Source organism: Vidua chalybeata, chromosome Z (assembly GCF_026979565.1).
Source record: "Vidua chalybeata isolate OUT-0048 chromosome Z, bVidCha1 merged haplotype, whole genome shotgun sequence".
Taxonomy (NCBI): Eukaryota; Metazoa; Chordata; class Aves; order Passeriformes; family Viduidae; genus Vidua; species Vidua chalybeata.
Window position 1 is genome coordinate 42,822,728 of NC_071570.1, and position 27,951 is coordinate 42,850,678.

General features: G+C 39.7%; 1 protein-coding gene across 3 annotated transcripts; it reads left to right on the plus strand.

Annotated features, from left to right (window-relative positions):
- The first annotated feature begins 111 nt into the window (after window positions 1-111).
- KIF24 (kinesin family member 24) lies at window positions 112-27,238 on the plus strand. 3 transcript variants are annotated; one of them, XM_053932947.1, is made up of 15 exons: window positions 136-183; window positions 1,445-1,551; window positions 2,447-2,529; window positions 5,909-6,530; window positions 9,815-10,004; window positions 11,240-11,337; window positions 12,729-12,944; window positions 14,073-14,160; window positions 16,117-16,238; window positions 17,789-17,894; window positions 19,698-19,769; window positions 20,442-20,551; window positions 21,488-23,860; window positions 24,764-24,857; window positions 27,021-27,238. In XM_053932947.1, exons 4-15 carry the CDS (start codon window positions 5,923-5,925, stop codon window positions 27,159-27,161), a joined length of 4,218 nt encoding a protein of 1,405 aa, XP_053788922.1. In that variant the 5' UTR covers window positions 136-183; window positions 1,445-1,551; window positions 2,447-2,529; window positions 5,909-5,922; the 3' UTR covers window positions 27,162-27,238. The 3 variants fall into 3 exon arrangements, with proteins under 3 accessions (XP_053788924.1, XP_053788925.1, XP_053788922.1); XM_053932949.1 differs by lacking the exon at window positions 1,445-1,551 and having other exon boundaries at window positions 112-183; XM_053932950.1 differs by lacking the exons at window positions 1,445-1,551; window positions 2,447-2,529 and having other exon boundaries at window positions 123-183.
- The last annotated feature ends 713 nt before the right edge of the window (window positions 27,239-27,951 follow it).

A 27,951-nucleotide genomic window follows, 5' to 3' on the forward strand; every position in this document is an offset into this window, starting at 1 on the left:
CCATACCCGAGAAGGCCTCGGATTGGCCTCTCGCCGCCGGGAAGTGCCCTACCCGCCCCTCTCCCCTCTCTCTATTGGCTGGCTGTGCGCGCGAGGCTGCGCGCGGGCGTTTGAAGAGGGAAAAGCGTTGTTGCCATGGAGACGCGGCTTAATGGCCGCCGCCGAGCGGCGCCGCCGCGGCCGGTGAGTGAGGGGGGATCCCAGCCCTGAGGGGACAGGTTCAGCTGGGTCAGGGAGGGTTCTAGGGACATCGCCCTGACCGGCCCCACCGGGCTCTGGACGGGGAAAAGCCGTGGTGGGACAGCTCCGGGAAGGATGAGACATGTCCCCCCTTCAGACACGCGGTGCAAGTCCGGACGCGTGGCGGTTTGTTTAACTACATTTTTATAATTATAAAATACTTTTCAATTATGTATTTTATATATTTTACAGATAGCACATAGTTTATATAACATGTAAAATATGTAAGTGCAATTAAAAATACATATTTACATACATTATGTAAAATATATAAAATACTTAAGTACTATTTAAAATACAGTGTTAATATATTTTATATAATATCTATGAAATATATTTTTTATGTTTTATATTTTAAAACATAAATAAAACTTCTAAATTGTTAAAAAGACCATGAGGGACATTTGGTTGATCCTGCTGGGAGGATGAGCTCAGGCACAGATTTCAAATAATTGGCACCCTGACATAACTCCTGGGTTATTTTCTCGGCATGTGGTTGAATATTGAACACTTCCAATATTCAGTATCCCAATATTGGAGACTTCCCCTTCTCCATGCAGCTGTTCCTGGCAGCTGTCAGGATCAGCTGCAGAATGGGGCCTATTCTCCTGAGGTCACCAGGCTAAAATTAGTATAGAAAGAGGAATAAAATATTCTGAAATACTTTTTGGGGAAACAAAAAAAAATCAAATATTCATTTGTTTATCAGCCAGTTTTAATGACATTAATTAGTGTGGATAGAGCAATACAATACTCTGAAATGCTTTCTGGGGAAACAAAGAAATCCCCAATATTTAGTTGTTTGTAAGGCGGTTTTAATGCCGTTAATTATTTTAGTAACTTCTTCAAGGTATGTCAGTGGCAAGGGAAACTCCTGTTTCTTGTTGATGCAAGCATTAGACCTGTTTCAAGCTCCAGCTGTAAAATAGCATTAAAACCATTTAGCATGAAAACCATTCCCTCCTCTCCTGTTACTTTTGCTGTACTGAAGCTAAGTAAGTGGCTGTCTGTTGTCAGTATCTGGCTTCAAAACAGCTGAACACTTGTTCCAAGGAGCAGTGGAATATTTAATGCTGTGTTGTTTACGTGCAGGGTAGAGGAATCCTATGATCTTCCAAAGGGATCTGCTGCAACGTCAATCACAGTTTCACAGATCCCTACCTGTTGCATTAAACTAAAATTCTGTGCTCGTTTTACAATACAGATTATCTCTTGTTGTGGAGCTTGTCTTAAAAAAGTGCAGCTGCAGCCTGACCCTGTTCTTCACAGGAGTGCCCTAATTCCCAAGGAATGGGGTCAGAATTATTAAAGGTAAAGCATTTTGTGTGGTGCTCTGGGAAAGCAAATTAGCCATTCACTTCTGGAGGGTTAAATCAGATTTGGCTTTGGATCACCTTAAAAGTAAGAGCTTAATGTTCAAATGAATAAGGAATGAAGATGGGTGTGTAGTGACACGAATTAATACCTTTCCCTTTTCGCTATTCGTTCTTTGCTTCTGTATTTCAAGAAACCTGCAAATTCTTTGGCATGAGCAGAACCTGTGCTGAAGTGCTGAAGTCTTTTTTGCGGTAAAATGGTTGCAAGTAACGAGTACAGTGTGCTGCTGTAGTTGCTATCAGGAGAAAGCACCCACCTGCTACACACATTTCCAAGCTTTTAAAGTTCTGAAGTTTTATTTTTATAATGTACTTGTAGAGCACCTTATAAAAAAGTTAAAAGAAAACAAGGTGGTGTTTATGTTTTGTATGCTGATTAACAATTTCTATGTTTATCAAATACCCTTGAAAAGCATGACTAATAAAATTATTTAATGATCAGGCCAGGGTTTATGGTTCAGAGTGATAACCTTAGACTATATGCAGGACAAAATGTATCATTTGCAGTTGTAGCAGTCTCACGTAAGATTTCTTCACTTTATTTCCCTAATTTAAAGAATAGATGTAATGACACTTGTGTTTTCTCTCAGTGGTGACACTCAAGAAATCATCTAAATCTAAAATTGTCACTCTAAAATATCTAAAATTGTCAGGTCAATATGAGTGAGCTACAGTAGGAAAACTGTACATGTGAGGGTTACTCAAGTGAATGGGATGCTGAGATCTTTAATAAATCAGAAGTTAATACTGATCAAGGTATAGTGGTTCTAGGCTGCTTTATTCTTGAAATAATCTCTATGGGGCTTTTACATCATGTATTTTATACACAGTAATTGACAGCCACCAAGCACCTTTGAAGACCTTTCCTCCACCTTGAAAAGTGCATTGAGAAGGAAAAGATCTTGTGAAAGAGGTAATTAATAATTAAAAGCATTTTAAAATGGAGAGTCAGCTCCTAGAGTGTAATTTTGTTGTAAGTTAATTTCCTTCAGGACAGACAAATGTAACCACTGCTTTCTATTATTTACACTGACTTTTCTGTTTTTCATCAGCTTTATGACCTTTGAAAAACCTCTAATACTGAAGCTGAGGAAGAGTTCTCTGATGAACAAGCTGCGAGCTAATTCTGGCTCCCTTTTATGTATAATTCTAATGCTTTTTTACAACAAGCACTTACACATTACCAGCATCTGGAAGCCTTTTAAGATCTTTGTAAAATGTCTTGGCGCATAAGAAACAAGTTGTAGAGAAGTCATGTTTGCCACGTAGAGGTGGCAGGCTAGGTGCACGTGGAGAATTATACCTCCACACTCACCTGTTTCTCAAAATACGTTATACCCAACTATTTCAAGAAGTCCTAGTCTTTTATCTCAACCCTGTTTTCAGTGAAGCTACCCATATCTTTGTGGGGAACAAGACCTGGGTTTTGATATGAAAATACCACACTGAAGAATTGTATGCTTTTCTGCCCCATGACATATTATTCTCATGCATGAACAAACAAACAACTGAGGAAATGCTGGCTGTTACAAGACTAAAAGTCTTCTCCCTTTTTTTGCCAGAAGATGGCATTAACTATTTAGGATTCTTGAAAACCTCCTCTTAGTTTTCACAAAGCCAGTTTATTTTGGTGAATTATATATCTGTTAGGAAAATCATCTTCAGACACAAAGATCTATACAAGGTTGGATAAATTAAAGTATTCTTTCAATTAAGAGAAAGATATCCCTTTTTTTTAGAGCATCAGTGATGGAAAGGTGAGAAGAGTTTCACTGGCAATGGCAGTTTTCCCTGAGTTCTTTCATGCTTGAATGACACAAAATCTTTTAGCAATTGTCTACTCTCGAGTTTCAAAATGATCAGAAATGCTGATCTTCTCATTATGCCAAACCCTAATTTTATTTTTTCTGTGGTTAATTAATTTGTTACTCCTTTATTAGTGAACAACGTTTTTTCCCCTAGCTTGTGAAATTATTGTCCTGTTACTAAGGAGTCAGTGGAGTTATCCCTGAAACCACTTAGATCCAGTAAGATTTATTCTACCTGGGAAGGCAGATCTCAAGTCTCATTAAGAGACCAGGTCTCATTAAGAAACCATTTAGTTGCTTTCACATGACACAGAGCCTTAGCCAATTAGCCTATTAGAGCTGCTTACATTGCTCTTAGAGGTTCTGCGGTACCTACATTACTTGGATTTTCCTAATGCTGAGCATTCTTCTGACTTGTCACTCCATATAATGACAGCCTGCTATTTCTAGCTATTTAAATATATTTTGTTTCATTTTTAATTAGAACCTTGACCTTCAAATTTGTAATTCTCTTCCCTTGTCTGCTGTTCTTTTTTAAGAAAGTGTTCTCCACTGTTTTCCTTTTTATTCTTTTTTCTCTCTCCTGTGTTCACCATTATAATTTGAACAGAGGTTATCACTGAGTTAGGGTCTTTGGACACTCTGTATTTAATATAAGGATATATAAAGATGGAGGTGTAATCTAGGATACAGACAGAGAGAAGACAAAGTAAATTTATTGGATTAGTTTTGTCTTTAACAGATTCTCAACACTTTTGAGGTTGATGTCTTGGCCTTGAGTTCTAGCTGCTCCTTTCATCAAACAGAAGAAGTTTCCCAGTGCATACAGAGAGTTGCACAGCACCTGTACTGGTGTAACAGTACAGATTTTACATATATATATATATAAGGTTTTATATAAAGTTTTACATCTAAAGCTACCTTATGTAAGAAAGGGAATTTTTCCAAAATGTAATTCTTAAAATGAAGTCTCAGGTTCCTGTGTGTTTTAATATGTTAGAGAAGTTGGCAAGTAGTGAATGCTTGTGAAACCCTTGCACACATATAGTATTTAGTCTCCCTGACCTCTGGGTTTGCTGTCCTCTCTGTCAGTTTTGATTTCCCCCTCCCAGGATCTAGCAGGCTCAGCAGTGACTCTACCTCAGGATTCAGAATCACATTACCTACACATTAAATAAATTCACTTACAGGTGAATTTTTTGATCTTGGAGTTTTTTGTTGTTGAATCTCATAATTTTACCTAAAGCATGGACTCTAAGTCATTTTAGATATTCTCCACTGTACATTTTGGCCTCAGTAATATTTTACACAGTCAGCACTTTATATATTCATATTTATGATTTTATTGTTATTAGTTCTTCAACATAATGTATTAATTAATAACATGGATTCAAATTTGGGGATGACCTTATTTTCTTCTGTAATGTCATTATAGAGAGCCTTGAAAATCCTCTCAAAGAATCTACCCTGAATTACAGGGAGGAAAACTTAAATAACTTGTTTTTGTTGAGTCTTACTGTGACCTCCAAACATGAGTTGGAGCAGTATTTTTTAAGGTCCTAGACTGAACAAAGATATGAGAAGGCAGTGGGCAACAAATACTTGAAGTGCTATCATTTTTGTGTTTTATGGAAGAAGTAAAAATATCTGCAGATATTAATTCATCAGGATACAAACAGCTGCACCATGCACTGCCACTAAGACATAAGTGAAGAAGTTGGGGTATTTGGGGCAGACTTCTCAGTGATTCATGTTTCTTTTTTGGGTTTCCCAAGAATGCAAGTATGGCATTCCAGTGGCATATATAGATTTAAAGAAATGCTGTCTTTCAGATTTTGTAGAATTGTTTTTTTGGTTTTTCTGTCAAGGAGACTCAGAAGTTCTCATAGGATTAATGATATAAAAGGTACACAGCAAAACTACAACTTTGCTATAGTTCATCTGTTAGATGAATGGTCTTAATTAGGCAGCTTGAGGTGAGGACAAGTGCAATTTTTTCTCCTCTGGTTAGTTAACCAGGGGTAGCTGAACCATGTTAGACCACGTGCCTTGATATTAAATTGACTGTCTAAAATTAGTCATTTTACATTCTATAGCTTGAGGACAGGGTTTCAGTAGCTGTGGCATTCATCAAGTAGACATCAGGCATGTAGGAACTCTGTGGCAGTGAGTAATATTGTCTTGTGCATTTCTTATATGTTGTATATATGTATTGTATATAATTTGTATAATTTATATGTATTGTATATAATTTTAAATGATAGTTTCATGTATAAAATATTTGTTTCATGTTTTACTTTATTGTCATTACTGCTATTTTCTTTAGTGTTTGTCAGTCTATTGTGTGGTAAACTTGGAGTTAAACAAGCTTCTAGCCTAACTGCAAGTAATGGCATCAGGAAACATGCAGTTTCTTCATTAGTAACTTTGTCAGATGTGATGTTTCATATGATTCTAATGTTTATTTTGTTTGATTTCTTGTAGGCTCTAGGTTGAAGATGGCATCATGCCTTTATGAATGCCTTTGTGAAGCAGAACTTGAAAAATACTATCCCCACTTTGCTGCCTTTGGTCTTCAGACAGTTGATGAGCTTGCCAAAGTTTCCATGGAAGATTACACCAAACTGGGGGTCTATGATGTAAATGACCGCAAACGTCTTTTCCAACTCATTAGAATAATCAAAATTGCGCAACAAGGCACTGCAGACTTAAGCAAGCAAGATTTTCAACCACATGGCCTTTTCATTCAGCCTCAGGTGACCAAGTCAGGACCCCGTAGACAGCTGCGTTTCGAGTCCTTCTGTGAAGAAAATGATGGAACAGTTAAAGACTCTGAATCTGAATTGCATCATTCACCGGATTCCAGTGTCAATGAAGAGGACAGTGTAGGGGAAATGCTGGGACACATTCCACCACATGATTCAGAGCCAATCAGATTAATTAGAAGAGACCTAAATATTCCTGGATCAGGTACAAAAGATGACCTGAGCTGTCCAACAGTTTCTGATGATATTGCTCCTCTCCTGGGCGATTCTGAACTTCCTATTGTACAAAGAGTAACTCATATTTCAGGGTATAATTATGGACTACCTCATTCCTGTATCAGGTAATAATCACTCACCTTTATTTTGCTAATACTTCAGGTTAGTCATAATTGATTCTTTCTTAATTATGGAGCAGAATTTGTCTTCCTCACCTCCAAATAAGCAATCCAAGCACTACAGAGCAATGTAAAGTCTTACAGACAAGAGAGATATTAATAGGCATTTGCAACTCTCCGAGTCTTACAGAAGGAATCACCTGAATTTGACCAGCTGCTACTCACCAAGGTTATCTAAGAATAGTCTTTATTGTCTTTCAGGATTTAAGGCTTTGTTTTCTTGGTATTTGAGCCAATCTTTGTCTTTCCATGGGACTATTTTTTAAAACATTATTTTTCCAAAATACAGCATTGCCTGTTGTTAAATTTGTCAAGCTTTTCTTGGTGAAAAGGATACAGGCTGTGATGGCTATATTTGTTTATAAAGAAATTTCTGAACTGAAGCTTTAAAAGGAGACAGAATTAATACAGCTGGGAAGGACTACAGACCTGGTGGTGAGAGGGATGCCTTGCAGCTGCTCCTTAGGCATGTAATCAGTAACTTCCATACTTTTCCCAGTGTTTGATACTGGAGGGGCTGGGGTTATCATGAACCACTAGTAAATCTACCCTGGCAACATTTTTAAAGTACCAAATATTTTTTTTCCTGATTCAGCAGCAGAGCACGTATGCACATGTAATACCAGTATCTAGCTTGTTGCAATGCAGTCATGGTAGTTAATATGCAATGAAAAGAGGTAGTTTTATGAAGTTAGGTCTGGTCTGGGAAGGCTGTGGAAGGTACAGGGAAAGATCCATGGAGTTGAGGTGTCAATTACAGCTCCCACCATGACTGCATGTAGCCTGGAGGGATAGATGCTGCTGCCATGGTGGAAAAGTACTAAGGTGATGTAGTAAGTAGAGCACTTAAACTGTGAAAAGCAAGACAAAGGTTTATAACTCTCCTTGGCTGGAAAAAAAAATCATTCCCATCTTGTGGAGAAGTGCACTAGCCTCCAATATATATTGATACTTAGGTGCATTCTCTGTCTCTCCTGGAAGATGAGCCAATGTGCAGCTAAAAGAACAGGATTTATAATATTGGGAAATTAAAAAATGATACATTATTAAACCTAATGGCTCAAGTAAAGGAGTTAAAAATTTTTAATCCTGCAATAAAGATGTGTTCTTCATTGTTCTCTCTTTCCTTGTTCTCTTCTTTTGTAAGCACATTCTTCTGTACCAAGCATTATGGCTCATCTCGTGGGCTTTCTGCATTCTCCTCCTGATATGCCTCAACTTAATTTTCTTGTGTTTGGAGAGTTGTGCATTTCAGGCAGGCTTGGAGCAGCATGAGCAAACTCAGGTTTGTGATTCCTGTTTTGCAAGTGCTTAACTGCTTCTCTGAATCCATCCATTCCCACGTCACCTTGTGATCTGACCACTGTGAAGGCTTATCTAATCTCATCTATGAGAAATATTGGAAAGCACAGACATGATTTCAGATAGCAGAAAGACAAAGAGCTCTTTTAATATGTTCAAATTTATTTTGAAGTTGCCCACAGAAAGTAACTTGGTTTTGCAAAGACATAATTGTCCTTCTGACCTATTATTTAGTCAGATTTCTGACAATCTGTATCATCACTTTTGTTTGATTTTTTTTCTAATAATGAAAAATTATTTTATTATAAAATAAAATTGATATTTTAAAAGAGTTAGTAAGAAACACAAACTTTGGGTTCAGCATATAGAATTAACATGCATTCTATTCCCATACAAAATATACTCAACAAAATGTGCCTCTGTACTAGAGAAAATTTATTCCTTTTTTCTCATTAAGAGAGTCTCTAAAATTTCAGTTTTTCTTTTCTCTAAATATTGCAATCCTTTCTGCTTCAAGCTCTTAGAGCACAGCAGGCTCTTGCTGCAGGTCACCAGTTAGACCCCCTGGCACGAGAATTAAACTTCAGAATCTCTGATCATTTCTTGGACAACATTTGGTGCCTAGTGGTATGCATAAGCTCACATCAGCTTATGAAGCATCTTATTTCAAGTGTCATTGCCTTTCTTTTCCAACAAAAGAATTTTCCATCTAAATGCACAGCCTGATCCTGGACTGCATGGGAAAGCTGTACTAAAATTAAAGGGACTCTAGTGACAAGTAAAGATTGCTTGTATGTGGTCTTCAAAGACATATCTTGAGATTTAAATCTGCATCTTATGTGCTTCTGGGGAATCATGGAGCACAACAGCAATGATATCAAAAGCCTATGGATGTTAATGAGATGTTGAGTTACTTGTGGGTTACAATTTGTTAGACAACTGTATATATGAGTTTTCAGTTGCTATGCTAAGAGATTTTGGCATCTGGACAGTGTGGCAGAAACACTGCTTTTGGGCATGCTGGGGCCTGATTATTTGAAATGCAAATCCAGGCTGAAAATCGTTACTGATTTGGCTGAAGACAATTTGCAGAAGGGAGAGATATATTGAAAATACTTTCGTTAATTCAAGCCTATTCCATTTACAAAATGCTGTACACAGCAGGTTAATCAATGAAACATGAAATTACATCCTGTTTCTGAGTATCTGGAAGGGGACTAAAGTAAAATTGCTTAAACATAAGAGCACATTTCATAACCTTTTTTCATAAAAAGGTTATGTGGTTTCAGACCATTTTGTTTATGATCTGAAACCACATAACCTTTTAATGAAAAAAGACCAAAGAGGAGACAAGGATGCGATCAGTATATATATATATATATATTTTTTTTTTTTTGAGCTGAACAGGAACATGGGGATACTATCTCATTTGCCATTTTGAGTCATTTACTTGTAACCAGTTGGACAGTCTATAATGGGAAGAAAAAAGTCCAGCATGAGAGGAAAAGCAACTAAGTATTGTATATTTTCCTTTTCAAGATCTATTCATACTTTAATTACACATGATTAAGTGACTAATCATGAGTGCAAATAATTTCAGCAAGATTAAATTTCATTACATTAACTTGGATATTATGCCAGCTTCCATCTCATGTTTGTGTGCAACTGAAAATATGTCAATCCAGCAGCAAGTTCAGGAGTGTAGCTTTACAAACATAACTATTCCTTTAACAGAAGTGCACAGGAGGCATCAGTCTGTTTAGGAAAAAGCATCAGAAACTGCATCATGTAAAAATGAGGTGTGTTTTGGAGTTTTTTGATAGGCATTAACAAAAGAAAACATTCTGTGATAAATGTAACAAATTCAGGCATATTCTAGATGCTGTTGTAACCTGATTTTAAAGTGTGGACCTCCATTATTGTTGTAGATCCAATACTTTCGACAAAGAGACTCCGTGGACAGAGAGTGAAAAAATCAGAGTGTGTGTCCGAAAACGTCCTCTCTGCCTGAGAGAGGAGAGACGTGGGGAGACTAATATAATCACAGTAAAAGATAAGGAAACCCTACTTCTCCATGAGAAGAAGGAGGCAGTTGATCTTACACAATACATTTTGCAGGTAACATCCTCCATTGAAGGTTGTGCTTATGGGCCAGTCACTTGCATGGAAGGGTAAAGCTTATTGTGCCTGGAGTTTCCATGAGGGAAAACGGAAAAGGACTGTATTTCTTACACTGAAATAGGCTTTTGTTTTAGGTCAGAGTTGTCTGTATTTGAGTTGCTTTTGATTTATGCCAGACTGTGCCAGCAAACCTAAGCCCAGAATTTTATGGTCTAGAAGTATGTCTCTTGCAACTTTCTTTCTATGTGGCAAAATAAACCCTCTGCTACATGCCATTGCTGCAGAAATACCTGCTGATGGCTTTCCAGGGTACTTCAGTGAGAAGTTCCCTTTCCACTGTTTAAGCACTGTGGGTCTGTTTCAATGAATCATACACACCCTCATCCCCTCCCTTCCATTTTTCTCAAATGCTTTTGAAAATTAAGTTCCCTTTTGTCTTTGTCTCTTAATCCCAAATACTTTCTGCTCTCGTGTTTCAAATGCTCACTTGTGACTGACAGCACCAGGAACAGAACTGATTTGTAGAGGCAGCAAGCTAGTCTTGCTCTCCTGAGTGTTATTTTTACAATCTGGGCCCTAGGAACAACTGTTCAAAGTATCTGGTAAAATTTCAGATATCTCTCACACCCAGTTCATGTGCCACCTTTTACAGTGGGACACATGCTGAATCATTTCCATAGACCCTGCTTTTTTGAGTCTGATCTGGAGTGTGGGAAGTTTTGATTTTCTTGCCCCCTCTTGAGTTCAGACAATGTAGCTTTGCTTAGGAACAGCTTGTTTTTTCTCTGGCACAAAACTTTTTAAGAACAGAGGCAATTAATCACAAGTAAGTCACAAGTGAAAACTAATTTTGAGAGAGACAAGAGTTGACTCTCAGTTCTTTTTACTGTTACAGTCTGACAGTACATCTGTAGGCTGATTCATTTCATGAATAGATTTTCTTTAATTAGCTTTTTTTTTCTTTCTTGTTAAAAGGCTCTGGTATGTTATGCTTCAGAATTATGGGAAATCGATGCATTTTTGTTTCCTTTTTTTTTCCCCCTACCCTGAATCTCTTGACTAGTGTGTTCCTACATGAGTTGTGCTGCATATTAAGTGTGCTAGATCACTCTCTACCTAATCCAAAGCCATGTGAAGTTACTGGAAAGACTTACGTTATTTCATTTTACTTTTGAATGGAATTGGGGGGAAGTAAAACATATTCTCATGTAAATATTATCTTTGTTTTTCAGCATGTTTTTTATTTTGATGAAGTCTTTGAGGAGTCATGTACCAATCAGGATGTGTATATGAAGACAGCCTATCCTCTCATTCAGCATATTTTTAATGGGTAGGGCATCAGTGCTTACATTGGTTATTTTTTGTTTTGTTGTTTTCCAATTTTTTGTGTATGCCTGAATTTTTCTTAATGCTTTTCATCTTTTGAAACATACCTTCATTTCACATTTGCCACATGCCTTCCCCCTTTCAGAATATCTTTGATTGCAGTTTTTATAAAAATAAATCAGGAAAAACTTTCTTCACACTAGCTGACTAATCTCAGTTACAGAAGAAGGTTAAATTGAACCTCAGTAGCAACAAAGTGACAGCAAGATCAGCCTAGAATAAACATGTGTCCCAGGATTTCTGAATTTTCATCTTCACTCTAGCAAAGGCTCCTGTGTGGCAGAGCACACTCATCTGTAGACAAATAATGTTGCCTCTTTCCTGAGACTACTGAGAGATATTTTTACATGTATTTTTACAAACTGGGTCCTAGGAACAACTGTTCGGAGTATCTAGTAAAACTTCAGATATCTCTCAGACCCAGTTCATGTGCCACCCTTTATAGTGGGACACATGCTGAATCATTTCCACAGACCTTGCTGTTGTACAGGTCACAAGGTAATAGAAATTATGAATAACCTTGTGATTTATCTTTATTGATTTATATTTGCTTAGAGGTTTAATTGTAATTACATACTTCCTGATCAATGGGAAATTTATGGTGACTTTACATGAGACATCTTATTTCTATGCAAGGTTATATATATATTGAATATATACTTGAATATAATTACTTTTTTGAGTCTTTGAAGGAAAAGATTACGTATCCATGCTAAAAATTAACAAAATGTAGTACTCTGTTACTAAAAATCTCCAAGTGTCATCAAGAGAGACAGAGTACCATGATCTTGAGAAAAGGAAAGGGAGAAAGGAGAATGAGGCTTGCACCTTGCTGTGTGCAAGCAAGCAATAATCACTAAAGCCACAATTCACATTACCGCTAGTCCAGTAATGCCACCAGAAGAGATTATGCTATTTTTTACCTCAGCTTTCCCCTTACTTTTCCATCCCTCCTGCTGGCATTCATTTAATCTGACACCATAGTGAGGTCAATCTGCAATCTGAACTGGTAAGAAATTGTTCACTGTGATTACTGCAGGCCTACACTTTTACCTATTCCTCTGCCAGGAGTACTGAACCAGGTACAAAGTCTTTTTCTTAAGGGGGTCAGGGAAAGGAAAAGAAAGGAAGAGAGCCAGCACCTTGTGCCACATCAGATCTCCACAGGGTATACTTGGAAATCATTGTTAAGCATTCTGCAGTTTCCCAGAGAGGGTAGCAGACCAAACCTCTTTGCTAAGGGGCCGCTATAGATATATACCAGCATTGCAGAATATTATTTAATAGATATTAATTAATCAGATGTGGCACTAAACACATACGCTGTCTTCACAGAGGCAATGCAATTTGTTTTGCATACGGGCAGACTGGTGCTGGCAAGACGTACACCATGATAGGGAATCACCGGAACCCAGGACTCTATGCCCTGGCTGCCCAGGACATCTTTAGGCACCTGGAAGCAACACCATCCAGGAAAGATCTTACTGTTCTGATCAGTTTTTATGAGATCTACTGCGGACAGCTTTATGACCTGCTAAATGGAAGGAAAAGGTATTTAAGTAAAAACATTATTTACTACTAGCCTGCAGTTGTGAATCAGTTGGTTACTGTTTGGAAATCAGTTACTGTTTTCATGTGATTACATGTAACATACTAGCATTTATAGCAAATGTTACATATTTAATTAGGGTTGTTCACAGGAGATACTTAGGGTAGCAAGATCTGCAGGAGATACTGTGACATTGATAGGGACTCGTGGTTTGTTGTTTGGGGGAAAAATAAGGACTTCGATTTGAGATACAAACTCAGGCTCTTGCTTACACTGTAATAAGATAATAGCTGGACATCCATAGGTAGAGAAACAAGCTTCTTGTGGCCAGAAGTTCCTGTCTTAAAATCATAGAACATTTTGAGAAAGAACCTTAAAAATCATCTTGTTCCACCTCTGCTGCCCTGGGCAGGGACAACTTCCACTACAGCAGGTTGCTCAGAGCCCCATCCAACCTGGCCTTGAACGTTTTTGGGCATGGGACATCCACAACTTCTTTGGACGGCCTGTCATGTGTCAACCATTGTGGAGTCCTTGCCTTTCCCTGATCAAGCATAAACTCTGGCTGTCCCTCCTGCTGTGCCTGTGGTGGGGATTTGGCGCTTGACAATCCAGTCTCTGAAGATCCTGTTGATCTCCTACATGCTTGACTCTGCAGAGCCTGCTCACCTTCTCCCTGGGCACCTTTACCAGGCAGCCCAGTGACTCAGCCCAGCAAGCCTCTGGAGGTGATGCTGAAATATGACTCTAAGGCTGTAGGAGCTGTGCAAAAATCCTTAAATATGAACAGAACAAAATTTACAGTTTGATAAGGACTTAGAGGAGCCTGAGATGTAGTTTAAAGGAAGACAGGAACTCTAAAATGTAAACATGGTAATTTACTTCCCTGCTTGATTTTATTCTTGAACTAGCAGAAATGCACTGGTAATGTCTCTTTAGCAGTGAAATGTCAGTGGTACTTGATATAAATTAAGCACTTCTTCAGCTCTGAAAATAAATGAATGACAGCAGGGCCTCTATCCTGACAGTAGCCTTGACTGCTTTTTCTCAGTGTCACGACAAAGACATGTGTTTTCATTGCTGCTTTCTAAGATTTCAGATATCTCCTTTTTGCACTGTTCTTTTGTCAGGCTTTTTGCAAGAGAAGATGGCAAGCACGTTGTTCAGATAGTTGGACTGCGGGAGGTTCAGGTGGATTCTGTAGATGAGCTGTTGGAGGTAATGTTTGAGATTCGTTCTTTGTCTTCTGCAGCCCAATTTGCTTATTTGTGAGGTGTGTCACTTAGATTATTTATTGTGTGTGTTCCTGTTTAAGGCGCTAAAGCTGGCAACCCCAGAGGGCACCAAGGAGCCCTATTAAAAGTGCCTTTATTCATTAAGCTGTTTCTTGTGTTAGCCACATGCAAGTAGTTGATTCACAGCTGTCACTTCTGCTGCCATTCCATAGGGAAAGATTTCAGAAGTGAAATAGTGTCCCAGTAAGGGGTCTTGAAAGCTGGATATGTATTTTCTCCCAGTGTGGTGTCTTGTGGTTCTATTAACTTAGATTTTTGTGTATAAAAGATATGTGGTTTTGGCACAGAATATATAAATTTGAAAATTATTAGAAACAGAAATTAGAACATACTTAAGATTGAGATATTTTGTCTGAGTTAGGATTAAAATACTGCTTACATCTGTGCATGACAACAGCCAAGTAAAATTAAGATCTTTAAAGAGCAGCTAACATTCACCAAGAACAAGGCTTCAGTTTTCTTCCCTACCTGTCTGAGCCCTAAAAGGACACTGGCAAATTTTCTGTATTGTCCTGCAACAAGCAAGCTGATTAAATTTACTTTCTATGTAGCCTGACTGCGCAGTTTAATTCTTTTTTTTTTTTTTTTTTGGTAAGGAAGTGTTAATTACAAGTGCCTGATACTGTAACTGGCTCATTATAATTGTCATGATGTTGTCCACTGATATTGCACTTAATTTAGTTGTTCATCTTCCCATTAACTCCAAGCTTTAGGACAAGCTGATGATGCTTCTGCAAGTTAGAGTGCAAATTTACTATATGTTTGATATATAATTTCTTGGTATTATCACATTCCACACACAGAAGAGCTATTAAATTACTTAATTCTTACAGATATCCTGGGGGCAAAATATATTGTTCACAGGTCCTTTTGAACACAGAAATGTCACTGGCTTGACTCAGAACTTCTGAGTACTCTACTGAGTACTCTACTTTTCATATACTCTGTATATGAAAAGAGCTTTGAACGCATCCTTGGTTATTCACTACTCATTGATGTTGGCTTTGATTCAGAAATTATCTGCACTTAGCACTGATATAAAGCTCAGAAGCTGTAGTGGGTGGTTATGTTGCTCATTGAGAACTGGCCACTGAAAAGCATGAATAATTCACATCTATCATCTGAGAATGTATTGATTTTTCTAGGCAATATTTTGATTTGTTCTTGCAACCAGAAGCAAAATTAATGGCTTTTCTATGAAAGCCCTGCTGCAGTCATTGTTAGACTTTCTGCAATAGTCCTTTAAAGTTTTCAAAAAAGAATTATCCAGATTTGTATTCTGAAGGAGCCTTTATCCTTCTGCCTTGCCTTCCTTCCTTGTTTTCTTATTTTACTGTTTTATTGAGTATAATTAATATTTTAAGTTTGTTCCTTAGTCTGGCATAATGTTTTTTTTTTTTTTTTAGTTTTGGAAATTTAGAAAGGTTTTGGCAGTTTATAACTTTTTGTGTGACTTTCTGGATAACTGTACTCATCTACTACAAGGGAAAGTAAAATTTTAAAAGAACACAACAAATGATCAATCTCATAAGTCTCTTAGATTGTATCTATAGCACTACAAAAGTATGCCAGCAATACAAGACAATTTAATTTTATAATTTGGATATTTTGCAAATATGAGTGAGTGTGTGATGCAACAGATTGTTACTTGCAGGTGCTCTTTAAGCTCTGTAGTGTCACTACAAGCAAGTCCATGCACAAAGCTCTGAAAGAAATATTGGAAGGGATCCAGTCTATCTCTACTGCCTTGCACCAAATCTTAAGGCTGTAATGCACCTTTCCTCACAATGTTTCCTCGCCTTAGGATAACAAGATCTCTTTCTGAGAGATTGTGATTTTATTTACAATTCATTTGGATTTTGTCCCCCTTATTTTGCAGGTGATTTTGAAGGGGGGAAAAGAACGTAGCACAGGAGCTACTGCAGTCAACTCAGATTCCTCTCGGTCTCATGCTATCATCCAAATTCAAATTAAAGGCACAGCGAACAGGGCATTTGGAAGGTAAGACCAGAAGCAGAAGTGCACAGTGCTGATGTCAAGCCTAGGGACATCCAAGAGACAAAGAGGAGGTGTTAGTGCACAAGTGTGAGTTAAATTAGAAGACAGGGTTAAAAGGGATTTTGAAAAGTTTCACAGTCCTTTCTCTGTTTCCAAGGAGAATGTTTTAGGCACATCTATAAGAGCTTTGTCAAAATTGTTCATACAAATTTCCAGTGAAGGAGTTTGACAATCAAATCCATCCCCTCGTGTTCAGTGTTTAATTTGGCTAAAGGTAGATGCCTGCAGTGGACATATCCACATGTGAACTCATCACCTTTGAAGTCAGTAGAATGAAATTGTCACTTCTGGGATCCCTGCAGTAAATTAGGTCAGGTGCATTTGCCCGTCAAAGCATTTTTGTCCTGTAATTGACTACAAACGGAGTGTGGGATGACTAGCCCAGGTGGAGATGATTCCATGACAGATGTTTGCCTTTGGCCAGAAGAATCAGAGTACCTCACATAAACCTCCATGATAATTCAAGTGTGTGACTCTGATGCTATCTGCAGCAGACAGAAAGAGCAGTTTACGTACTCTTGTGGCATCCACTTTATGTATTCAAAAATTAATTGTACCTCTTCTCAGTCATCTTTTCTCCAGTAAACAACCTTAAGAAATAGGTCTGAAGAAGAATGTCTGTGCATCTGCATTACTGCCAAGTATCCTGCTGACACCTCCTTCCATTAGCTACCACACTGTCTTCTTTCCCAGGATCTAATTTTGAACATAAGGCAAAATGGGAGAGCCACAAACACTGAAGAGAGGAAAAGACAGAACAGGCAGGCTTAGAAATAAAAGTATAGAGGTTTATGTAGGTGTGGCATCTGAATTGGCGGGGGGGGGGTTGTGTGTCTGAAAGGGAGGTGGAGCTGAACTGAGGGAAGGGTGCCAAGATGTGCCTATAAAAGAAGTCAGGGCTGTTGCAGAAAAGGAGGAAGGACAAAGACAAAGATACAGTGCAACAGTCAGTACAGCAGCTGGCACCCAGAGCTAGGGAGTGTGAAAGGGAGTAATGGAGTTTTGTGGAAAGAAACAACAGGGATCACTGAAAGCTCAGTGTATTACTTTCTACACTGGAAATTTCTGTTCCTATTGTCTTGAATTCCCATTTGACATGGCAGTTGTCTGTTTTATCTGGGAGGAGAAATCAAAACACTTACAATTCCTTTCAGCCCTGTTCTTAGGAAACTACAAACACAGTGATTATCTGGATAGATGAATGCGTTGTACTTTACACAGCTCGTCCATTAAACTGTGGAGCACTGTCATCACATGTAATAGAAAGTGTAACTACATTTTCTATTATTTAATGTTAAGATGCTCTGACATGGCTTCTGCTGCTATGCTTATTGTGGTATCTCAGATATTTCCAGTGGATGTTTCTTCTTGTTCAAAAGTAGTAATTTCTAATCACTCTTCTGATGCCATATGTTGCAGCCTGCTGGTTTAATAAAGAAAAAAAGAAGATGGAAAAAAAGCCCCTAATATAAATGCAACTTTGTTTCTTCTAGGATATCATTCATTGACTTGGCTGGCAGTGAAAGGGCAGCTGATGCCAAAGACTCGGATCGACAAACAAAAATGGAAGGAGCAGAAATAAACCAAAGTCTTTTGGCAGTAAGCTACTATTATGTCTAGGGAAGGTTTTTGATTCAATTACTAGCATGTGTTTTAGGATAAAAATGAACCACAGAATAATATATGTATGCATACCATGGAGAGGAAAAAATAACCAAGGTACTAAGTATGTTCAGTTTAATTTGTCTGAAAAATGACTGAAAAACAATTTAAGAAGGAAGAGATATCATTATGGAAACTAAGTATTTTTAATCCATTCTTACTGCTAGACAGGTAAACACAGCATGGACAATGTTAGGTGTAGTATAAGTGTTCCATATTTTATATAGAAGGTTTTGTCCCTTCTAAAGAATACTGGCTTGGAATTGCCATGTTTGTTTCATAAAAGCACATCTGTTCCTGCCAGTTATTTTTACCACTTAAACTCAGACTTCTCTTTCAAATTAGGAATAAAGGACTTAAGAGCATAAAAACTATCAGTTTATGTGTGTGGAGGAAGGAACAGGAAAAAATGCAGTCCTGAGGCAAACTGTCTTTATAAGTGTCCACAGTCAGGCAAAGAGGGACAAAGGAACAGAAAAATGCCATCTAAGATAAAGCAGAAATGCCTGTAAGTGTAAATGCTGCAGAAAGGTTTGCACCTCCTGTAATGCAAACAAGTGAAGCTCAGTGGTGACTGGGGGCTTCTCTAAGCGAGGCTGACGGTGATACAGGTTCCAGGGTATGAGCCAGCAGTGCAGAAGTCTGCACAACTGTACCTCTTAGTGTGCTATAAATAGGAGATGGCTTGCTCTGCTTTGGGAATGTAGATGCTCTTTTGCACAGAGGCTTTTCCTGCACTGGGATATTAGTGTTTGTGCTGGGGAAGTAGCCTGTGAAGTGAATGTGTTTCTGTACTTCATGCTTTCTTGAGTACTTGCTGGTGAATAACTGAGTGTCACAGGGAGTTGGTACCTGAATAGAAAGAAGTCTGATCTTGAAGGTCTTCTCCATCCTAAACAATTCTGTGATTCCCAAGAATCCTGAGTGTAAGCCCATGAAATTATTTTAAAAGAAACTCTAAAATCAGAGTCTGTACATTTTTGGTATTGTGAAACTAAGAAGATACTTGGACAGTCTACAAGTAGTGACTGAATTAAATATAAAAAGCATTTTAGGTAAATCTTCATGACCTGCAGCCTATAAAACCTAGCTCTAGCCTCAATGATCAAAACACTCTCTTCAGACCTTTTAACCCATGAGGTCTGAAGTATGCTGCTGGTTTGAATATTCATGCTGTTTTCAAGTGGAAGACTTTCAGACACTGCAACTATGTGAGCCAGACTAAAGAATTACAATAGTTTGATTTCTTACTTGTTACAGGTGCAGTTTTTAATAAAATGCTGTAAAAGTGAGAAATACGTGTAATATTCAGTGGGAGTTTGTAAAATGTAGAAAGGCTGTAAAATGCTTGATTATCACCATGACAATATTGTAATCTTCTATCTCCGGAAGAAAGAAAATAAGAGAGCTCAAAAAGCTCTGTCCTTTGGGTACGCCTGCCCTGCAAACTGCAGCATAGTCTAGGCTACACACAATTTGGCTTCAGACTAGCTAGATGTAGTGCAGGCAGCAGCTCTGTGGAGCTCCATGTGTGCTAAATGTGTGTGCTTACCCAGCTCCTTGCATTTGGTGCAGCCCACGGAGCCATCAGGCAGGGCACAAATTGACCTTGCAAGGGACAACGCATAGTAGGAATCAAAGTGACACAGGACCTGGGTAGGTTTGCTTTGATGCTCTCCAGTTCCTTGCTGGTGCATGACTGATGTGTTTTTTCCTTCTGTTTTTTTCTTTTTTTGGTAGCTAAAGGAATGCATTCGGGCGTTGGATCAGGAACACACACATACCCCTTTCCGGCAAAGCAAGTTAACTCAGGTAAAATGAGCAGAAAGGCAAGAGGAGAGGTTTCCCTGCTGAGGACAAAAATAAGCAAAAAAATCAAATAACTAACTAACTAAATAAATAAATATGGCATCATTCAGTAACTGCTTCCTCTCTTGAGGAAGAGAGGAGATGCATAGCTTTTTTAAATTTTAATTTTAAAGGTAATCATGGAGTTAAGCCAACTGCTAATTTCCTCCAGCCAGCAATGGGGACTGCCATGGGATAAAAAAGAAACAAGCCAAGAAAAAAAACAAACAAAAACCAAAAACAAAACCCCAAACACCACCTTCCAGACTCAAACAGAGTTACCATCCATCTCCCCACAATCTGAAACCAATCTTGCATCTTTTATTCAGTTACTGTCCTGGGAGCTTTCATCAATATTTCTTGACTTCAGCTGTAACATCTGCTTTATTCCTCAAACCATATTGGCATCCTTGAGGCATCTGGAACAAGGACTTGATTAGAGCCCTACTTAATACTTGTATTCATTTTAAACTGTAAACAAAGGCAAGAAAAACTGAGACAAGAGGACTACATTTATCAAAAAAATTTAAAAAAAAACCACCTCATGTTGAATTTCTTTTGCAGATGTTGCTAATTTACAGGATGTGCAAGGGACATGAACTGCTAAAACTCAATTTTTTTTCCTTCAAACCATAGGTGCTAAAAGACTCTTTCATTGGCAATTCCAAGACATGTATGATAGCCAATGTTTCACCAAGCCACATGGCTACAGAGCACACCCTGAACACTCTGCGATATGCTGACAGGTAGGAGGTGAAACTCAGTTCTTGCTAGGACGAAAATCACAAAGTAAAGAGTAATTGTGTGATGTTTGCCATTACATTTTATTATACTTATATTGAAAATATCAATTTAGGCAAGAAACAGAATTGTTACAAAGCTAATAAAATTGTTACCTATTCCAACTCTTATATTTTGTCTTAAATTTTTTTGGGTCTTGTAAGTACTTTCTGATGACCTCTTTCAGTGATGAAAAGATCACTGTGTGCCCTATATCTGCAGGATTACTGATCTTAGCAATCAAAGTTTTGATTTAGTTTTGTATTTTGATTCTACTTAGAATGTGTGCATGGCCTTCACCCTCCCTCCTACAGAGCAGGAAGTAAATTACAGGCTGTGCAATGCTGGTCTTAAAAGGACAATAGATAACTTGTCCTTTTAAAGGGGCAAGAGGAACAGAGGGAGCAGCTGAAGTTCAGGGTGGTGGGGTAAAAGATGATGCCAATTAATCAGCACTTCACAGCTGCACTGCTGAGTCTGATCCAGGAGCAGTGCAGCCCTGTGCACATCACCTGAGCTAAGGAGCCCCACTGCAACTACTTTAAAAGTCCTACATTGAGCCTTGTGGGACCCTGTGATGTGCTGTGGAGAATACCAGCTTGTTCTGCTGCATTATAATGTATGGAAATGCCACCCCCTTGCACTAAAACTGAGGCCATTTCCAGTCACTTGACCTGTTATGCACTGCTCAAGGAAGCACTTAAAAAGACTGCTATAGATTTTTCTAAAAGTCCAGGCATTTTGGCAGAAGGGTTTTGATACCTGTGAAGATCACAGACAGAAAACAAACCATGATGTTGAATTCAATATTTAGTCTTAGTATGTGAAAGCATTGATTTGTTCTGAAGATGCTGTTATTTATCTGAAAGCATGACATCTAAATCCACCCTCTTTTTTTACAGGGTCAAAGAGCTGAAGAAAGGGATTAGATATACTACTCCTGTCACAAAAAGGCGATCCAAAGCTGGAAATATATCTCCAAAACGTGTACAAAGCATTCCCTCTTTGCCGCCTGGGGAAAAGAGCTCTCCAAAGAAAGTGAAGCTAGGCCTACAGCGTCCCTCAAGTGCTATAAAACCAAAGGCATATCCTGCAGCACTCCAGCCACCTGGTGTCCCTCTTACCTCTACCCCCAAGGGAACTGACAAAGGACATGCCTACAAAGGAAATACCAGCACTCCCTGCTTCCACCACACCACCCCAGTTAAGAGAGTCCTACGGATAACACATCCCCTGAAGAAAAATGATCTATCCCCCCACTCTGAAAAGAGCCCCTCAGTGAAGGATTTCATTGCCACAGCAGAAACAGAAGAGAGTGGCCAGCAAGAAAAATATATGCAAAACAGAACACCTGTCCAGTGTCTGAAAGTCCAGACAGTGCAACCTCTTCAGAAACAACTTGTTCCTAGTGAAGATAATACCTTTGGAGATGTCAATCTGCCCTCTGACAGCAAACAGGAATGGGGAAATACTTTTGCTAAACAGTCTGTTGAACCTTGGTCATACCTGCCTCCATATCAGAAGGAAAGGGAAGAGCATTTACGTCTTTATCACCAGCAGTTTCAGCAACCCCCTATTCTAAAGCAAAAATTGAACTACCAACCCCTTGAGAGGTTTTTAATGCAGTACAAGCCCGAGGAGATTCAAGTGAAACCAGAGCTGAGCCTTACTCTGACTGAAGTTCAGAACAAAGAGTGGGTACAGCTGGAAGATCTGGATGACAGTGATTTCAGTGAAGATTCTTTCTCACTTGTCTGTAGTCAAAAGAGTGTGAAAAAAGGAAATAGCAACAAATCCAGTCAACATTCATTTTTCCTTCATGAAAGAGAGCAAGGAACCAAAGAAGAGCAAAAAGGCCAAAAGCGGCAGGATTTATTTTTTAAACGTGCAAAACCCATGGAAGACCATGGATTAGATGACAGCTGGGATTGTAGTGAGGGTAGCTCAGAGGCAGAGGAATCCATTAAAAATGCAGGCTGCAGCAATACTCCTGCAGACTGGAGCTATGACTTAGCTGTTGAATCCCCTCCAAGCAATACTGCAGAAAAACCTTACTGCCTGCAGGAAGATCCTGCTTGCAGCTGGAGAAATGACAAGGATTTCCTAGCTGATCACAAAGAGTACAAGTCCAAACACAGATGTCTTGTTTACTCCAGTGAAGCCACCTTAACTCCAGAAAAGGATGCTTCAACCCCATATGTATCTCCTGTATTGAAATCAGGAATTCCAGAGTGCAAAGAGTTTGATCTCCAGCTTGAGGAGAAGGAAGAATCCACTTTGGATAAAAAGGCTGCCCTTGCAGGAAGAGGTGTAAAATGGAAAGCTCGAAAAAATGGAGTTAGCCACTCTGTTTCTTCCACTTATTCCTCAGAATTCACCTCCGAGCTCATGGCCCCGCTCCTGGTGTCAGCTCTTGATGGTGAGGACACAACTGAAACAGAGAAAGCGCATTCCAACCACGAGAAGCCCCACCGCGAGAAGCAGGTGCCAGACAATGACACCCAGAGCAGGTTTGAGGACGAGGGCTGGCAGTGCACCAGGAGCAGATCTCTGACCGACAGCATGCTGGAGCTGTGGGAGCAGCCCTGCCACGGGGAAAGGCTCTGTGCCCTGCTAGACTCCCCTCAAGCCATGCACAAAAAGCTCCAGTCCACCTGTGGCCCTATGAAGCCATGCTGCTGCCACCTGGGATCAGTTTTGTCCAAGCAGGGAGTCCGGTGCAGTTTGTTTTTTGGACATGACCCAACAGAAACATCTACATCTGGATCCACCATCGCCATCCCCAGGCCAGAGAGAGAGGGTGGGGGGCTTTGCAATGACTCCCTCTTCAAAGAACACTTGGGAGGCAGACGATGTGGTGCTGATGTTAATCAGCATAGCAATGCTGGTAATTCAGGGAAGTCTAACTCAAGTCAAGGGTCCCGTGCTGAGGAAATAAATGCTGAAATACCTGAAAAGAGCTATGCATCCCAGTCTCCCTCTCAGGAGAGCAGCTGGCTGCTGCAGCCCAAGCCAGGACTGAGGAATGAGGACCTCACCCATTCTGAAGACCCTGCCAAGTCATTGTTCGGCAATGAGGAAATAGGGTTGCTAAAAAAGAAATTAAAGCAGAGTATTTTTACACAAGAGTCTTTTGCTGCAGATGCAGGATTTGCAACCAAAGACAGTAAGCCAATAGCAAATGCAAAATGTCCCTCACACATGTCCAGCAGCAGTTCTCCAAGTGCTGCATCCAAGATGGGGAAATGGCAGAGAGAAGCCCTAGAAAAGGCACAGTAAGTCTTTGAAGTTTGTAGTAAAGCTTAGAAAATCTGGACATGTGATACACTTGCCTTTATGTGTATGTCATAGTCATATGTACTTCAAAAACCAATGGTTAATTGTTCTATTAAATAATTACAAGATTAATCATAATTTATAGTAATTATCTTAAAAATATATAGTTGCTTGTTATTTAATGATATTTTAAAATCTCACAGGAAGCCAATTAGAGCTGTTAGGATAATGCTAGAGGAATAAATACTAAAATACAAACTGCAGTTCTCAGTAATTAATTGGCTTACTATAAGCTGTAAAGTACCTAAAATATATCAAAACCAAGAATCAGGTTATAGCTGTTCTATTAATGAAAAGAAAAGCTGCTAGAGCAGCTGAGCACTCACTGAAGATGAAGATATAAAGCTTCTGAGTGCTCTGAGCTGCCATTGTCAGCTCCCAGGGACTGGACTGCTTTCTCTTGACTGAAAAGACATTGTTAGTCACTGAAATTTGCTCAGAGGAATCAACAGCAGCACTGCATTCCTGTTCAGCCTGTTTCTCACTGGAATTACTTACAGACTCATGGCTATAAACCATTTCACCTATTAATTAGGTGATTGTTGTGCTCTTTGATTCTCCTACAGTGAAAAGCAGTTGTGTGCTGCCTGTGCTAAGGGCAGGCTGTGGTCACTCCTCTGTGAGCAGCCCTCAGTCACCCAGTTCATCCTGAAGCCCACACCAGTACAGCCTGCTGCACTTCACGGAGCACTGGTGTGCCCTTCCTGAGTACCAGGGACACAGGACAGCAAGGCTTCCTCTGGGGTTTTCCTCTTTCTTGAAGGTTTATTGAGGCCAGCTGTGATTACAAGCAGTGATTACACTACAAGCTGTGTAACCAGTGTGTGTTTTTTGTTAATCAGAAAGACTGTAATTTGTGCTTATCGGCAGCAGCTGGATGAAATGGCACACCTGTGCTTCAAAGAGGAGTGCTTAATAAATCAGATGTCAGCAATGGTAAGTGTTTCACATTATGGTTTTGGAGCCTGTTGAGCCTGCATAAATTAATCTTAGAGATTATTAACATGAATTGCTCATGTGATGTTCCTTGTCCATTCAAGCCCTTCTCCAAGGCCTTTCTTAGTCCTGGGAGAGGCCTCTCATTTTCAGGGCCTATTGTGTCTGCCAGTCACCACTCCGACAGACCCTTGGGGAGCAGGAGATGGATGGGCCAACCCTGAAGCTCTTATCTCTGATAAAAGAGCCTTCCCTTATCTTGCATCACGGGGCAGACTGTACCAGACAGGCCATCTGTCCCTGTGAGGTTTTAGCTCTTGCAAGACTGGAACAAGTAAGCCAACACCACAGAACAGAGCACACCCCTAGAGCAGGACACTGATGGAATTTGGCTCTTCCCTCTGGGAGCCTCTTTGCCTATCACACTGCAGGTGTGCCAACAACCTGGGCCTCACTTACTCCAGTGTTCTGACCACTGTGGCTTGTGCCTCACATGCTCTTGGCTTTGGTTATTCAAATGTTTCTTGGCTTGTCTTTGCCTCAGATGACAGTGGTGTACCCTAGACCTAAAAACTGGCACCTGCATGGCCCCACTGCTAGCTAGGCAATCCAAGTTACCTGTTTCTCCTGTATCCCAACAGATGCATGTCACACCTATGTGAAAATCCAGACTATGAACATTTTCCAGTAAGAACTCCTGCCTTCCCCATTCCCTCATCTTCTAAGTAAAGCCAAGCTCCATTGCTGCATTGCATTATCAAACCATTTCAATTCCTATCACAGTTCAGATCTGAAGTACAGGGACTCTTCCCTCAGGGACTTCGGAGTGGGGCCACCATGTGGCTTATTCTCTGTGATTTCAAGCTGCATATGCTGTTTTACAGATCACAAACCAGCACAAGAGACATAAACTGTTTTTGTTTTGTGGCAGACAATGCAGTGAAACAAAGCTATCTTTCATCTTTTTAATTTTTTTTTTAATCTTCTGAGATTGTTCTTCTTAAGTCTGTTGGTCACTGGACACCAGCTCTACCCCCACATTTATTTGCCCCTTGCAGCAAGCAGTTATTTTCTGGCTAGCAGAATTCTTACAAGCTTGCCAGGCCTTCCAGCAGTGTGTCAATAACATACCCTGTAGTTTTATTTCACAGCACGACCTTTTTAAGGTAATGAAATGTGCTTGGGCTTCATACATCAGCTTCTCTCCTTCTATTTGCAGATGCTTTCAACTTCTCCAGCCATGAAACTTTGGCTGGAGAAACTCCTGCCAAGACCAGCCACACAATGAACAAAGCAATATTTAAAGTGCTTAAGAAAAATGTGCCACAGCAGCTGGGCTAGTCTTCATCACTGTCCTGATTTCCCTGCAGGACAGAGATACAGTGCAGGAGATACAGCTGGAGTACTGCCAAATAAACTCTTGCATGATTGATTTTCATATACAATAGCTGAATTTCTCAGCCCTGGGGATGCTGACACTCCCAGCTTCTCAGGCACAGACCTGTGAACAAAGGCACCAAACTACTCTCAGCTGGAGAGCAGAGCATGTCCAATTGCCCCCTTATTAATATAAGCCCTACTTAGAAAAGGATTAAAACTCCTGTTTTAATGGAGTTCGAGTTCCATACTGTTTTTTTGTCCATGTGGCTATGAAAGGTAGAGTTCCCTGGGCTGAGGCAGGATACAGTGCTGATATTGCTCATGGCAGAGCTGCAGCCATGGCCCCATGACCTGATGCGAAATAAATCCCTTGCATCTCTCAAGACTGGGCTCACTCACCATTTATTTTCATAATTGATAAATCCAACATGAGAAGTGTCAGGAACAGAGTTCAGTACATGGTAAAACCAGGTGACCAGTCCCAGTACCAAGCCTTTGAAAAGCCTACCAGAGTAGAAGAGTGACAGCAGCTGCTTTATTTTTATTTTTAAGCCACTACGTGAGCTGTAATTTCACCAACAGATAAAACTACCAGAGTCAGTGAACTTGGTATTTAGAGGCACTGACCTTTGTCTGTTAGGGCTGTGACTTTAATAAGGAAATGCTGATTTAATCTACTAGTCTGGAGAATGCTTTTATGTTCTGCTGCAGTGTAAAAAATATGCTAATTTTTTCAACCTGCTGATACTGTTCCCTACTGTTTCTTTGTGCTTTCCTCACCAGGATTTTCAGAATTTGATGGCCATGCTGGATGAAATCTTGGTGCTGAAGTCAAAGTGTGTCCAAACAATGCGAGCCCAGCTTCAGCTTTGTTCAGCCCCCCCTGGCACTGACACATCACTGCAAACACGTCCACCAGTTTAGACCTTCTTTGCTTCCACATGCACTGGAGCAGCTACAGGAAACCCCAGCCAGCACTTTATTACACTTGGTTGGTTTGATATTTGTGACTAGTGTGTGTTTTTTATAAGGATGGAGAGAATTCTGAGTAAATGAGAGATGACTAATTGGCACCATAAGGTGGTGCCAATTCTGGCACCAGCCAGTAAGCCACATTCTGAACAGTAACAATTCAGCAGCCTTTAAATATCTCACCAAGTAGCAGGCAAGTCATGTTAATGTATCATAGCAGCTTCTCACATGTTAAAGGCAATCCTGTGTTGCCAAGTAAGGGAAACAACTTTGAAGCCAGATACAAGTCAGAACAGAAATGCTCAAAAACTACCCAGAAAAGTCTTTGCAAACAAAAGCCAGGAAAGAGAGAGGAGCCAGGGGTTACACTAATGTGTCTGGACCTTAAGTATTTGGAAGTCAAGGCAGGGTGTGAAGTGCTGTCAGTTGCAGAAGAAGGAAACCTATTGTTGAATTAGCACTTAGGATGAACCCTCTAGAGCTCCTGAAAGAGATGGCTTTAAGTTATGGGTAAGGAGTCGTTTAGCAGGCACTTCCTACCAGATTCCATCTGGCATGTTAATAAGCACATGGATTTCATGCTGCTTCCCAGAGGAAGACGCCAACAGCTGCACCTGCTGCACACCACATCTAACACCTGCACTGAGCAGAGCTGAGCAGATTTCTCACATGGAAACGGGGTCTGCTTGGAGGCACGGGGCTTCCAGAAGCTGCTGACAGCACTGTTATTTGAAACTGGTAT

Coding starts and splice junctions, on each gene's coding strand:
- KIF24 (XM_053932949.1), top strand. CDS start 5,923: ATGGCATCATGCCTTTATGAATGCCTTTGTGAAGCAGAACTTGAAAAA. Junction 11,338..12,728: donor ATTCAGCATATTTTTAATGG/GTAGGGCATCAG, acceptor CTGTCTTCACAG/AGGCAATGCAATTTGTTTTG. Junction 24,858..27,020: donor TAAATCAGATGTCAGCAATG/GTAAGTGTTTCA, acceptor TTTCCTCACCAG/GATTTTCAGAATTTGATGGC.